General features: G+C 51.1%; 1 protein-coding gene across 1 annotated transcript in view; it reads left to right on the plus strand.

The window, feature by feature from the left end:
• The window catches only part of LOC147102248 (forkhead box protein N1-like), a 100,251-nt gene extending 87,679 nt beyond the window's left edge, over positions 1 to 12,572 (plus strand). Inside the window, exons 6-8 of the mRNA XM_085965107.1 lie at positions 2,412 to 2,625; positions 6,100 to 6,573; positions 11,979 to 12,572. Coding sequence (XP_085821233.1) covers positions 2,412 to 2,625; positions 6,100 to 6,573; positions 11,979 to 12,247 — 957 coding nt within the window. The 3' untranslated portion in view covers positions 12,248 to 12,572. The remainder of the gene's footprint in view (positions 1 to 2,411; positions 2,626 to 6,099; positions 6,574 to 11,978) is intronic.
• Positions 12,573 to 14,340: the final 1,768 nt, after the last annotated feature.

Genomic DNA, 14,340 nt, shown 5'->3' on the forward strand with positions numbered 1-14,340 from the left:
AAATGTTCCAGTAGTAAGACTGCTACCAACCCAGCTAAGCTGCTTTGTAAATCTAGAGACAGCAAGAATCCAAGTGCAGCTACCCCATTCATTTGCTGAGTTGCCAGGGGCCAGAATGTTAATCTGTGGCTAATGCGGCCCATTTAGCCACCTGCTCCTCACTGTGAGCACAATGTACATATATTTGCTATCGTACATATATTCTTGTCCTTTAACAGGTGTCACTTTAGATGTTTGTCATCTAGAAGTTCCGGGGATTGTAGCTCTAAGTATCGGATAATATTACTGTTCATGTCTGCTGTACGTGGAATTAATCACCGCTCATTGCCCACTCCTCAGGCGAAATTCTGCAATTACTGACAAATTATCTGCCAGAATCAGGATACTGCGGCCCTGCTACATTTAACAACACAGACACATATAGCCCCTGTGACAGGTCACAATTAGTGCTGCAGCACTTTAGATTTAACAAGTCGGTGATGTTTCTGCGAGCGGGCCGCAGTAATCCCTGTGTCCAGCAGGTGACGCTCAGTTACGAGAGAGAGAGAGAGAGAGAGGGCCTGAGGAAGATTCAGCCCGCTCTCACCCACCAAATACACTAGACTTGAAAAAGGCCCACACAACCAGATGTTACTTCCATGGATGTACAACACGACTTACCTTCCCCGGGAAAGGAACAAACCGTCAGCTATTCCTTCCTTGCAATTTTAAAAATGCTTCAGGGGCGAGTGAAATTCCAGCTTGTCTCTTCTTAAGGTGATTGGCAAAAGAACCAAAGGCGACATGAGGGAAAACTTTTTTACGCTGCGAGTGGTTGGGATCTGGAATGCACTGCCTGAGAGGGTGGTGGAGGCAGACTCAATCACAGCTTTCAAAAGGGAATTGGAGAAGTACCTGAAGGAAAACAATGTTCAGGGCTACGGGGAAAGGGCGGGGGAGTAGGCCTAGCTGAAGTGCTCTTGCAGAGAACCGGCACAGGCTCGACGGGCCGAATTGCCTCTTTCCGTGCTGTAACCGTTCTATGATTCAATGATTCTCTCTAAGCTGTTCTTCATTAGCTGTATCTGTGACCTTAGACGGGCGGCCTGTAGCTCCAGGTCAGGGGCCTGCGGCTCCGGGTCTGGGGCCTGCGGCTCCGGGTCAGGGGCCTGCGGCTCCGGGTCGGGCCTGCGGCTCCGGGTCAGGGGCCTGCGGCTCCGGGTCAGGGGCCTGCGGCTCCGGGTCTGGGGCCTGCGGCTCCGGGTCTGGGGCCTGCGGCTCCGGGTCTGGGGCCTGCTCTGGGGCCTGCGGCTCCGGGTCTGGGGCCTGCGGCTCCGGGTCAGGGGCCTGCGGCTCCGGGTCAGGGGCCTGCGGCTCCAGGTCTGGGGCTGCTCAGGTCAGCTGACGATCTACTGAAGGTTTTTTACTCTTGCATCCAAATTTGCTTTTAGCACCAGAAAATCTTCCAGGTTTCCCCGAGATTTGTACCATGTTGACAACAAGAAAATTAATATTTACTGATTGCTTGGATGAGGGGGAAAAAAATCTAATTTTCTTTGACACTGTCAGGGGAGGAGAATCTTCTCTCTTCTACTGAAAACAGCCCCAACTTTTCAAGCCTTTGGATTTGTATTTCCTCGCACCAGGCAGCATCCAATGAATCTGCTTTCTGTTGCCTCAACATCCTTCCTTAGTGTGGAGCCCAAAACTGCTCAGAGTATTCCAACTGGGGTCTTACTAAATGTAAAGAATTCTCTATTTATACTGACGTAGTTTTTATGTGTTTAATGTAGCTTGCAGAAATTTAAATATTATGTGTACCTGCCACGATTTTACATTAATGCAGCGAAACACTTGGGTTTTACAATGCGGCATTTTCAATCACAAATTGAAAGTCCGTCTTCAATTTTATCCATTGTCAACACACTGTTAACCCCCGACCCCTGACCCTAACTGGCCCGACCCTCGACCCCAACCCCTGACCCTAACCGCCCCAACCCCTGACCCTAACCGCCCCGACTCCAACCCCTGACCCTAACCGCCCCGACTCCAACCCCTGACCCTAACCGCCCCGACTCCAACCCCTGACCCTAACTGCCCCGACTCCAACCCCTGACCCTAACCGCCCCGACTCCAACCCCTGACCCTAACCGCCCCGACTCCAACCCCTGACCCTAACTGCCCCGACTCCAACCCCTGACCCTAACTGCCCCGACTCCAACCCCTGACCCTAACCGCCCCGACTCCAACCCCTGACCCTAACCGCCCCGACTCCAACCCCTGACCCTAACCGCCCCAACCCCATTTAGCCAAGGTAGCAGAGGGTGAGCGTCTCCTGTTGAACTGGATTTCGCCAACAGTCAGAGCCTTCAGAAGAGGAGAGGTGGAAAGTGGTGAAATAAAGTAAAGATTCTGTCCAATTGTTGTTGCAGACTGCGCCGGACGGCTGGAAGAACTCAGTGCGACACAACCTGTCTCTGAATAAGTGCTTTGAGAAAGTAGAGAACAAGTCTGGCGGGGGCGGGACCTCCAGAAAGGGCTGTTTGTGGGCCCTGAACCCCGCCAAGGTCCAGAAGATGCAGGAGGAGCTGCAGAAGTGGAGGAGGAAAGATCCCGCGGCAGTGAGGAAGAGCATGGCCAAGCCAGGCAAGTGGGGGAAGCAGCTAACAAGCAGGGATCTGCACTGGCACGCTGCCTGCCTGCTTTAATCATACAGGGGGTAACTCAGCAGGGCCCCACACACTGGCTCCATTCCGTGGATAAGCTAACAGACACCAATACAACAGCAAAATACTGCGGATGCTGGAAATCCGAAATAACAACAGAAAACGCTGGAAAAATTCAGCAGGCCAGGCAGCATCCGTGGAGAGAGAAACAGAGTTAACGTTTCAGGTCAAAGACCTTTCGTTAGAACTGGAAAAAAACAGGAAATGGAAAGCAAGTTTAGGGGCTGGGAAAAGGGGGAGGGGATGAAAGAACAAAAGGGAAGGTCAGTGATAGGATAGAAAGCAGGAGCGGTTAAGAGACATTAACAGATATTCAAGGCAAGAGGAGATGGTAATGGGACAGCTTAAGAAACATAGAAGATAGGAGCAGGAGTAGGCCATTCGGCCCCTCGAGCCTGCTCCGCCATTCAATGTGATCATGGTTGATCATCCAAATTCAGTACCCTGTCCCTGCTTTCTCCCCATACCCCTTGATCCCTTTAGCCTTAAGAAATATATCCAACTCCTTCTTGAATATATTTAATGTATTGACCTCTACTGCCTTCTGTGGTAAAGAATTCCACAGGTTCACCACTCTCTGGGTGAAGAAATTCCTCCTCATTTCTGTCCTAAATGGCTTACCCCTTATCCTTAGACTATGACCCCTGGTTCTGGACTCCCCGACCATCGGGAACATCCTTCCTGCATCTGGTCTGTCCAGTCCTGTCAGAATTTTATAAGTTTCAATGAGATCCCCTCTCATTCTTCTAAACTCCAGCGAGTACAAGCCCAATCGACCCAATCTCTCCTCATACGTCATTCCTGCCATATCTTCGCTGAACTCCTTCCATGGCAAGAACATCCTTCCTCAGATAAGGCGACCAAAACTGCACACAATACTCAAGATGTGGTCTCACCAAGGCCCTGTATAACTGCAGCAAGACATCCTTGTTCCTGTACTCAAACCCTCTCGCTATAAAGGCCAACATACCATTTGCCTTCTTAACCGCCTGCTGCACCTGCATGCTTACCTTCAGCGACTGGTGCACAAGAACACCCAGGTCTCGTTGCACTTCCCCTTCTCCCAATCTATTGCCATTCAGATAATAATCTGCCTTCCTGTTTTTGTCACCATTTAACCTCGCATTTATCCAAATTATACTGCATCTGCCCAATTGCCCAACCTATCCAAATTGTTCTGGAGTTTCTCTGCATCCTCCTCACAGCACACATGCCCACCCAGCTTTGTGTCGTCTGCAAACTTGGAGATATTACATCTAGTTCCCTCGTCTAGATCATTAATATATATTGTGAATAACTGGGGTACCCCACTAGTCACTGCCTTCCACTCGGAAAAAGACCCGTTTATTCCAACTCTTTGCTTCCTGTCTGCCAACCAGTTTTCTATCGAAGTCAGTACCTTACCCCCAATCCCATGTACTTTAACTTTGCACGCTAGTCCCTTATGCGGGACCTTACCGAAAGCCTTCTGAAAGTCCAAATACACCACATCCACTGGTTCTCCCTTACCTATTCTACCAGTTACATCTCAAACAATTCCAGTAAGACACTGCCTGACCTGCTGGCTTTTCCAGCATTTCCTGTTTTTATTTCAGATTTCCAGCATCCGCAGTACTTGGCTTTAGTTGAGGAAAGATCTTGCATTTCTATAGCGCCTTTCACAACCTCAGGACATCCCAAAGTGCTTTACAGCCAATGAAGCACTTTTTGAAGTGTAGTCACTGTTACAATGTAGGAAACACGGCAGCCAATTTGGGGGTGATAGTGGTGCAGAGTGACCTGTGGGTAACTGGGCACTGAGAGAGTGGTCCAGAGTGACCGGTGGGTAACTGGGCACTGTTGAGAGTGGTCCAGAGTGACCGGTGGGTAACTGGGCACTGTTGAGAGTGGTCCAGAGTGACCGGTGGATAATTGGGCACTGTGGGAGTGGTCCAGAGTGACCAGTGGGTAACTGGGCACTGGGAGAGTGGTCCAGAGTGACCGGTGGGTAACTGGGCACTGGGAGAGTGGTCCAGAGTGACCGGTGGGTAATTGGGCACTGGGAGAGTGGTCCAGAGTGACCCGTGAGTAACTGGGCACTGGGAGAGTGGTCCAGAGTGACCGGTGGGTAACTGGGTATTGTTGAGAGTGGTCCAGAGTGACCGGTGGATAATTGGGCACTGTGGGAGTGGTCCAGAGTGACCGGTGGGTAATTGGGCACTGGGAGAGTGGTCCAGAGTGACTGGTGGGTAACTGGGCACTGTGAGAGTGGTCCAGAGTGACCGGTGGGTAACTGGGCACTGTGAGAGTGGTCCAGAGTGACCGGTGGGTAATTGGGCACTGGGAGAGTGGTCCAGAGTGACCGGTGAGTAACTGGGCACTGGGAGAGTGGCCCAGAGTGACCGGTGGGTAACTAGGCACTGTGAGAATGGTCCAGAGTGACCGGTGGGTAACTGGACACTGAGAGAGTGGTTCAGAGTGACTGGTGAGTAACTGGGCACTGGGAGAGTGGTCCAGAGTGACCAGTGGGTAACTGGGCACTGGGATAGTGGTGCAGAGTGACCGGTGGGTAACTGGGCACTGTGAGAGTGGTCCAGAGTGACCGGTGGATAATTGGGCACTGTGGGAGTGGTCCAGAGTGACCGGTGGGTGATTGGGCACTGGGAGAGTGGTCCAGAGTGACTGGTGGGTAACTGGGCACTGTGAGAGTGGTCCAGAGTGACCGGTGGGTAACTGGGCACTGTGAGAGTGGTCCAGAGTGACCGGTGGGTAATTGGGCACTGGGAGAGTGGTCCAGAGTGACCAGTGAGTAACTGGGCACTGGGAGAGTGGTCCAAAGTGACCGGTGGGTAACTAGGCACTGTGAGAATGGTCCAGAGTGACCGGTGGGTAACTGGGCACTGTGAGAATGGTGCAGTGACCGGTGGGTAACTGGACACTGGGAGAGTGGTTCAGAGTGACTGGTGAGTAACTGGGCACTGGGAGAGTGGTCCAGAGTGACCAGTGGATAACTGGGCACTGGGAGAGTGGTGCAGAGTGACCGGTGGGTAACTGGGCACTGGGAGAGTGGTCCAGAGTGACCAGTGGGTAACTGGGCACTGTGAGAATGGTGCAGTGACCAGTGGGTAACTGGGCACTGGGAGAGTGGTGCAGAGTGACCGGTGGGTAACTGGGCACTGGGAGAGTGGTCCAGAGTGACCAGTGGGTAACTGGGCACTGGGAGAGTGGTGCAGAGTGACCGGTGGGTAACTGGGCACTGGGAGAGTGGTCCAGAGTGACCAGTGGGTAACTGGGCACTGGGAGAGTGGTGCATAGTGACCGGTGGGTAACTGGGCACTGGGAGAGTGGTTCAGAGTGACTGGTGAGCTGCACTGCGTGTAATGAGTCAATTAAATTGAAAATTATTTTTTTACAGATGAACTGGACAGATTGATTGGAGAAAAACCTGATAAAACAAAGTCCTCAATGATGACATCACCTTCTCCCCGTCCTCAAGCCGCATTGTCTCCACTGCATGTTCGGGACCCGTCCCAGTCCCACCGTCTGGGATACATTCAACCTCAATGTGCAATTCCCCATCCTTGGCTTCACCCGTACAGCGAGGCCGGAGTGCAGGCCAACACTAACCAGGATTGCTCAGTTCATGCAACAACAGAGCCGCAACTTGGTCAACCTCACCTCTACAGCCACACCAGAGCGCAGGCCAACACTACTCAAGATTCCCCAATTCCAGGCCAGACACCACCAATTCACGGCATCCCTGACATCAACAGCCAGCTGCTAATGGAGCAGTCCATGGCCAAGGACATACACGACATCGTTGTAGAAGGAGATATCAGCACAGATATCGATGCACTCAATCCTAGTCTTGTAGACTTTGAACTTCAAGGTAAACCTCTCAATCTCACGATGATTATCCCTCTGGATATTAAAAGAGGCTCCAAATCAGAAATAGTTTTATTGCCTTTACAGAGATGTGGCCAACAAGAGGTTGGGTGTTTAGAGGTTAAGGGCAGCCCTCTCCTGATGAATCAGTTGATGAGGGCGGTGTTCTAGTTCAATTCCTGCCCTGTGCGGTTAGATGATCTCAGTGGGGAGGACAGTAGAAGTGCTGTAGTTAGATGATCTCAGTGGGGAGGACAGTAGGAGTGCTGTAGTTAGATGATCTCAGTGGGGAGGGCAGTAGGAGTGCTGTAGTTAGATGATCTCAGTGGGGAGGACAGTAGGAGTGCTGTAGTTAGATGATCTCAGTGGGGAGGACAGTAGGAGTGCTGTAGTTAGATGATCTCAGTGGGGAGGACGGTAGGAGTGCTGTAGTTAGATGATCTCAGTGGGGAGGACAGTAGGAGTGCTGTAGTTAGATGATCTCAGTGGGGAGGACAGTGGGAGTGCTGTAGTTAGATGATCTCAGTGGGGAGGACAGTAGGAGTGCTGTAGTTAGATGATCTCAGTGGGGAGGACAGTAGGAGTGCTGAGGTTAGATGATCTCAGTGGGGAGGACAGTAGGAGTGCTGTCGTTAGATGATCTCAGTGGGGAGGACAGTGGGAGTGCTGTAGTTAGATGATCTCAGTGGGGAGGACAGTAGGAGTGCTGTAGTTAGATGATCTCAGTGGAGATGACGGTAGGAGTGCTGTAGTTAGATGATCTCAGTGGGGAGGACAGTAGGAGTGCTGTAGTTAGATGATCTCAGTGGGGAGGACAGTAGGAGTGCTGTCGTTAGATGATCTCAGTGGGGAGGACAGTGGGAGTGCTGTAGTTAGATGATCTCAGTGGGGAGGACAGTAGGAGTGCTGTAGTTAGATGATCTCAGTGGGGAGGACAGTGGGAGTGCTGTAGTTAGATGATCTCAGTGGGGAGGGCAGTAGGAGTGCTGTAGTTAGATGATCTCAGTGGGGAGGACAGTAGGAGTGCTGTAGTTAGATGATCTCAGTGGGGAGGACAGTAGGAGTGCTGTAGTTAGATGATCTCAGTGGGGAGGACAGTAGGAGTGCTGTAGTTAGATGATCTCAGTGGGGAGGACAGTAGGAGTGCTGTAGTTAGATGATCTCAGTGGGGAGGACAGTAGGAGTGCTGCAGTTAATCTCAATGCCATGGGCTGGCACCAGAGTTGCTGCCCCTAACCATTGTGCAGTGAGTGGCCATTGGGATCTAGGGTCAGATATCCTCCCAACACCAGTGTCTATGCTCACCCATGAAGACAAGCCCCTTTGGGTGAGGCTCTCGCAGTTGGTATCTCTGGGACAGTGCCCCAGCAAGAATCGGGGCTGTCAGGAGAGGACATTCCAAGGGGACAAATATTTGGTAAAAGTTTAAGAAACCACGGGTAGACGTTGCACTTTAGAGAGCTGTCCTGAGAACTGCGCCCGGTGTAAACACACGGATTACAGTCATATTTCCAGCCAAACCTCTCGTGCTCCTTCCCGGGAACCAATCAGGTTAGAGCAGGTGAGCAGGGTTACTAACTAGTGACAAGACATGTATGTAAATGAGATGCAAATTGGTGACGAGGAGGTTGTGCGTCCCCTTATAACTAAATTCTCAAAGGAGCTTTAGACGTCGGCAGAGTTCAGAGCAGAGTGCTATTCTCAGCCCCACCTATCATTTCACGCAATAACAACAGAAAATGCTGGAAAAACTCAGCAGGCCAGGCAGCATCTGTGGAGAGAGAAATAGAGTTAACGCTTCAGGTCGAAACCCTTCGTCAGGACTGAGAAAACACAGGAAATGAAACCGATTAAAAGGCCAGTTTGGGGGCTGGGAAATGGGGGAGGGGATGAAAGAACAAAAGAGAAGTGAAGAGACATTAAGAGGTATTCAAAACGAGACGAGATGGTGATAGGACTAGTAAAGAGACAAAAGACGGCTCTAGATGAGGTGTGAAATGCGCTGGCAGAATGAGAGACAGTTGCCATGTGGGAGAGAGAAAGGGGGAAGGGCACAAAACAAAGGTGTGGAAAGAAATGGCAGCTGTCTCATTCTGCCAGCGCATTTCACACCTCATCTAGAGCCGTCTTTTGTCTCTTTACTAGTCCTACCACCATCTCGTCTCGTTTTGAATATCTCTTAATGTCTCTTCACTTCTCTTTTGTTCTTTCATCCCCTCCCCCATTTCCCAGCCCCCAAACTGGCCTTTTAATCTGTTTCTTTTCCTGTGTTTTTTCAGTTCTGAAGAAGGGTTTCGACCTGAAACGTTGACTCTATTTCTCTCCACGGATGTTGCCTGGCCTGCTGAGTTTTTCCAGCATTTTCTGTTGTTATTTTGGATTTCCAGCATCCGCAGTATTTTGCTATCATTTCACGCTTCAGCTTATTCAACAAGGGTTGAGTTTTGGTACTGTGCGCAACCACACTTTCTGTTGAAAGTATCATAACCTTTTCTCTCTTTTTTCTAGAATTCCCTCCCTAAATCTCCACCTCTCCGCCTCTCTCTCCTCCTTTAAGACGCTCCTTAAAACCTACCTCTTTGACCAAGCTTTTGGTCACCTGTCCTAATATCTCATGTGGCTCGGTGTCAGATTCTGTCTGATAATCGCTCCTGTGAAGCACTTTGGGAGGTTTTAGTACGTTAAAGGCACTATATAAATGCAAGTTGTTGTTGTTGTAGTGCAGCATCAGTAGTAGGAGGCTGAGATTACAGGTCGCAAGTCTACATATCCAGGCAGTTTACATTATAAAGGTGAACATGGAAATTAATGATGGAAGCGTATGTAGATGTAATAATTTTTGATGTAATGCTAATAGTGTACAACCTAATTTTCATATTACAGAGTAATAACTTTACCAAAAAGGAGAAAGATTATAACTTGTTCGAACTTCGTGCAAATGTTAAACATTTTTCTGCCAAAATGCCACTCTATTCCCTAACACAGCGATAACCTGGTTAAGTTCACAGAATCACAGAAACCCCACAGTGCAGATAGAGGCCATTTCGGCCCATCGAGCCTGCACCGACACATATCCCACCCGATCCCCGTAACCCCTACACCAACACATATCCCACCCGATCCCCGTAACCCCTACACCAACACATAACCCACCCTATCCCCGTAACCCCACGTATTTAATCCCCCTAACACTAAGGGTCAATTTCTCATAGCCAATCAACCTAACCCGCACATCTTTGGACTGTGGGAGGAAACCGGAGCACCCGGAGGAAACCCACGCAAACACGGGGAGAATGTGCAAACTCCACACAGACAGTCGCCCGAGGCCGGATTCGAACCCGGGTCCCTGGTGCTGTGAGGCAACAGTGCGCGGAGAGGAATTGTTACAAGTGCATTACTAACTGGCTGATGGAAGTTGCTACACTGTGGTTACTGAATCCGAGAGAACCAGACAGCTGATAAAATAATCGCTTTGAGGATACTGATTAATTATTCCAGTGACTGGACACACTAACAGTTCCATTCTCAGGACTCTTGTAAATATGCAGTGTTCAAACATTAAATCGAAGCATTGAAGATTGAGTTGGAGGTGTTAAATAATGTTTAATGGTAAATAATGGATTCCTGTCCCTGCTCCATACTTAGCCTAGCAACCAAAACAGTTTGACCTTAATTGGGGTAGCTCCATTTATCTTTAATTTACAGAGAATTACATCGCTTGTCCAGCACAGAAACAAGCCATTCGGCCCAACTGGTCCGTGCCGGTGTTTCTGCTCCACACGAGCCGCCTCCTCCCACCCCTCTTCATCTCACCCCATCAACATATCCTTCTATTCCTTTCTCCCTCATGTGTTTATCCAGCTTCCCCTTAAATGTATCTGTACTATTCGCCTCAACCACTCCCTGTGGTAGCGAGTTCCACATTCTCACCACTCTCTTGTTAAAGGAATTTCTCCTGAATTCCCGATTGGATTTATTAGTGACTATCTTATATTTATGGCCCCTAGTTCTGGTCTCCCCCACAAGTGGAAACATCTTCTCTACGTCTACCCTATCAAACCCTTTCATAATCAGGTTACTCTTACAAATAAATAATCATTTTAAATAAAGTATTCTGTGCCTGGTTAGTGTTTTATACAGTCTCGATATTTAACTGGTTAGTCCAGTAAACAATGAAATTGTGGGTTTTTCCTCCAATGTCACCGCCCCCTGACGACACTGATTCCTACTGGACAGTTGGGCAGGAGCGAGTGAACACTGACACTTCTCTCTCGAGGCTGTTCTTCATTGTGAGCCTAGACCGTCAGTCTCTGCTGACCACTGGAACCTTCACATTCAAGACAATCCTGTCCGCGCCCGCACCGTCCACACCCGCACTCCCCGCGCCTGCACCGTCCACGCCCGCACCGTCCACACCCGCACTCCCCGCACCGTCCACACCCGCACTCCCCGCGCCCGTACCGTCCACGCCCGCACCGTCCACACCCGCACTCCCCGCGCCGTCCACACCCGCACTCCCCGCGCCCGCACCGTCCACGCCCGCACTCCCCGCGCCGTCCACACCCGCACTCCCCGCGCCCGCACCGTCCACGCCCGCACCGTCCACACCCGCACTGCCCGCGCCCGCACCATCCATGCCCGCACCGTCCACATCCGCACTCCCCGCGCCCGCACCGTCCACGCCCGCACCGTCCACACCCGCACTCCCCGTGCCGTCCACACCCGCACTCCCCGCGCCCGCACCGTCCACGCCCGCACCGTCCACACCCGCACTCCCCGCGCCGTCCGCGCCCGCACCGTCCATGCCCGCACCGTCCACACCCGCACTCCCCGCGCCCGCACCATCCATGCCCGCACCGTCCACATCCGCACTCCCCGCGCCCGCACCGTCCACGCCCGCACCGTCCACACCCGCACTCCCCGTGCCATCCACACCCGCACCGTCCATGCCCGCACCGTCCATGCCCGCACTCCCCGCGCCTGCACCGTCCATGCCCGCACTCCCCGCGCCCGCACCGTCCACACCCGCACCGTCCACATCCGCACTCCCCGCACCGTCCACGCCCGCACCCGCACTCCCCGCGCCCGCACCGTCCATGCCCGCACTCCCCGCGCCCGCACCGTCCATGCCCGCACTCCCCGCGCCCGCACTGTCCACGCCCGCACTCCCCGCGCCCGCACCGTCCATGCCCGCACCGTCCGTGCCCGCACCGTCCATGCCCGCACTGTCCATGCCCGCACGGTAAGTACAGGTAGCAGGCACACTTGTGAAGATTTTTCCTAACAAAGCAGAAAGAAAAAGAAAAAAAGACTTGTATTTCTACATTGGTATTTGTAGATAGTCTGATATAGTCACTGCCTAAACTTAAATTGAATTATTGCCCATGGCCTGAGCTGCTTAATTTGCAGGTAATCTGTGGGAGGTGCTGAAAGATGACAGTTTAACCCCGGATCCCCTGGTCTCGATGGCAGCATCTCCACAATGCCCTTCACTGTTTCCGCTGTGCTGGAGCACCTTCCCAACAGACAGCGATGGAATCACCTGCCCTCTGAACAACACTGAGCACAGCCTGACCGACCTACAAGTGAGCGGTATCTACACCACCCGCACAGGCTTCGGCACCAAGCCCAGCGCCCACCTGGGTAACACCGGCTCCACTCCAATAGCACTGATCTGATCAAGAACCACACAGACTACAGCACAGAGCGTTCCAGCATTAATAAACTGCAGGGAGGTTAAAAAAATCCTCAATAAAGTGATCCCACTACTTTGAAAAGTAGTCACACAAAGACCCCCTGAACCGACACTGACCACAGCCAGCACTGGACAGCCAATCATGGTGCAGGAGTTAAAACTTGCAACCAATCACAGAGGAGCATTGAACACTTTACAACCAATCATGGGAACTGACTGTTTGGATCTTTCAGTACTTCTGTTATGTGAGGAAAGTTTTATTTAAAATATTTTTGAGTGAAACATTTCCTCATCTCTCTCACTCCCAACTCCTGGGGAAGGAGGTCCTGCTCGTTGTGGGCTCCATCTTTACAATCCTGCGAGAACGCCCCTGCCCGGACTTGAGATGCCGGAGGTTCCGTCCTTGGAATGGGACATTAAAGCGAGGCCATGTCTACCGGTTCACCATCTTAGGGCGCTATTCACGGAGCTGGAGTTCGCCCAACCTTCCTCCCTCAACCAACATCAAAAACAGATTCACGGCCATTCATCTCATTGTAGTCTGCAGGATCTTACTGTGCAGCGTGCGGGATCTTACTGCGCATGCGGGACCTTACTGTGAAGCATGGGGGATCGTGCAGCATCTCACTGTGCAGCGTGCGGGATCTCACTGTGCAGCGTGCGGGATCTTACTATTGTGGAGTGCCTGCTGTGTTTGCCTATATAACAGTCACTGCACTTCAAAGTCATTCAATGTACTTGAAGCGTTTTGAGATGTTTCCGAGGGGACTGACTTGTATAAAACACAATTCCCTCTTATCTCTGTTGCCTTTATACTGACCTGATGTACTCTTCACCGAGCGTTGGCTGGAGGTTGTATCCCTGCCCTGCCTCCAGTGCGGACAGTTTGCTTTCTGCCCATCAGCCGTCTCCAACATTTACTCTCTTCACTTACAAAAGTTAAAAAGGACCGCGTTACAGACGGGGAACATCAGTCTTTACCTTTGTATCGCATCTGATTCAATAATGAAACCCTCGGAGGGGTAAGGGGGGTGAGAGGGAGGGGGTGAGGGCTGGGGGGTGGGGAAGAAGAGGGTGACAACGGTGAGGGGGGGGGGAGGAAGAAGGGGAGAGTAAGGGCAAGCTAATGGGAATGGACGCATTCTTTTATTTAAAGATAAAGCAGAGAATCTTTAGGGAGCAAACCCCTCCAGTCGGGAGGGACACATCACTCCAGCACAGTGGGAAGGGGCCTCCTTGTGGTATGTTGGGACTGGTGTCTAGAGATGGAAAGAGGCCCTTCATCTTCAAACACCTCAAAGGCTCTCCTGCTTAATCGAGAACTAATCTGGGAAGATCTTTACCATGGTGCAGTTATTTAGAACAAAGAGCCTTTTACTGTCAGAAACCTGTATATTATATTAAATGTTTTAAAGTTACGTGTATTAGTCGATCGGCTTCCACGTGGGAGTCAGGAACAAGTGTGTTGAGTGAAGCAGGGGATAATTGGACCAGGGCAATTTAGTCCCCATTTTAAAGTCATACTTCTGTCTCTGTTTTTATATTTCCATGATAAATTCCTAAGAGCACATTTATAATGGGGGCTGCCATGTAAACATGTCACAGTGTAATGACACCTTCACACCACTTGTGGTGCTGCAGCACCTCCACTTGCCAGAGGGTGCCGTTACCTCGTGAGGTTTACATTATATAGACATCAGAATTCAGAATGGAATGGGATCTGTGCACAGACACGCACCTGTGTGAAACACATTCCAGGATTCAACCAGAAACAGCCAAGGTGCTCAGACATGGAGCAGAATGTACATGTCTGAAACTTCTCTCTGCGCTATTTTAGTGGGTTAAAGCCTCTGCTTTCAGACAAATGCGCTAAGCTGCTCTCCCATGGTATAATTTCAGCACCCTTGTCACTAGTTAAGCCACAGAGGATGTTGAGAATTCAGGAAGATTGACTGATTAAGTTTATTTTGTCACTACAGTAATCCGTTTGCTGAGTTTCGCTGCCCAGCTGGGCATCAGGATTAATAAACAGAAAATGTCGGAGATGCGCAGCAGATTAATCAAAGTCTGGAAACG

The sequence above is a fragment of the Somniosus microcephalus genome, chromosome 22, assembly GCF_052327205.1.
Source record: "Somniosus microcephalus isolate GS21.2 chromosome 22, FLI_Smic_1.0, whole genome shotgun sequence".
NCBI classification, from domain to species: Eukaryota; Metazoa; Chordata; class Chondrichthyes; order Squaliformes; family Somniosidae; genus Somniosus; species Somniosus microcephalus.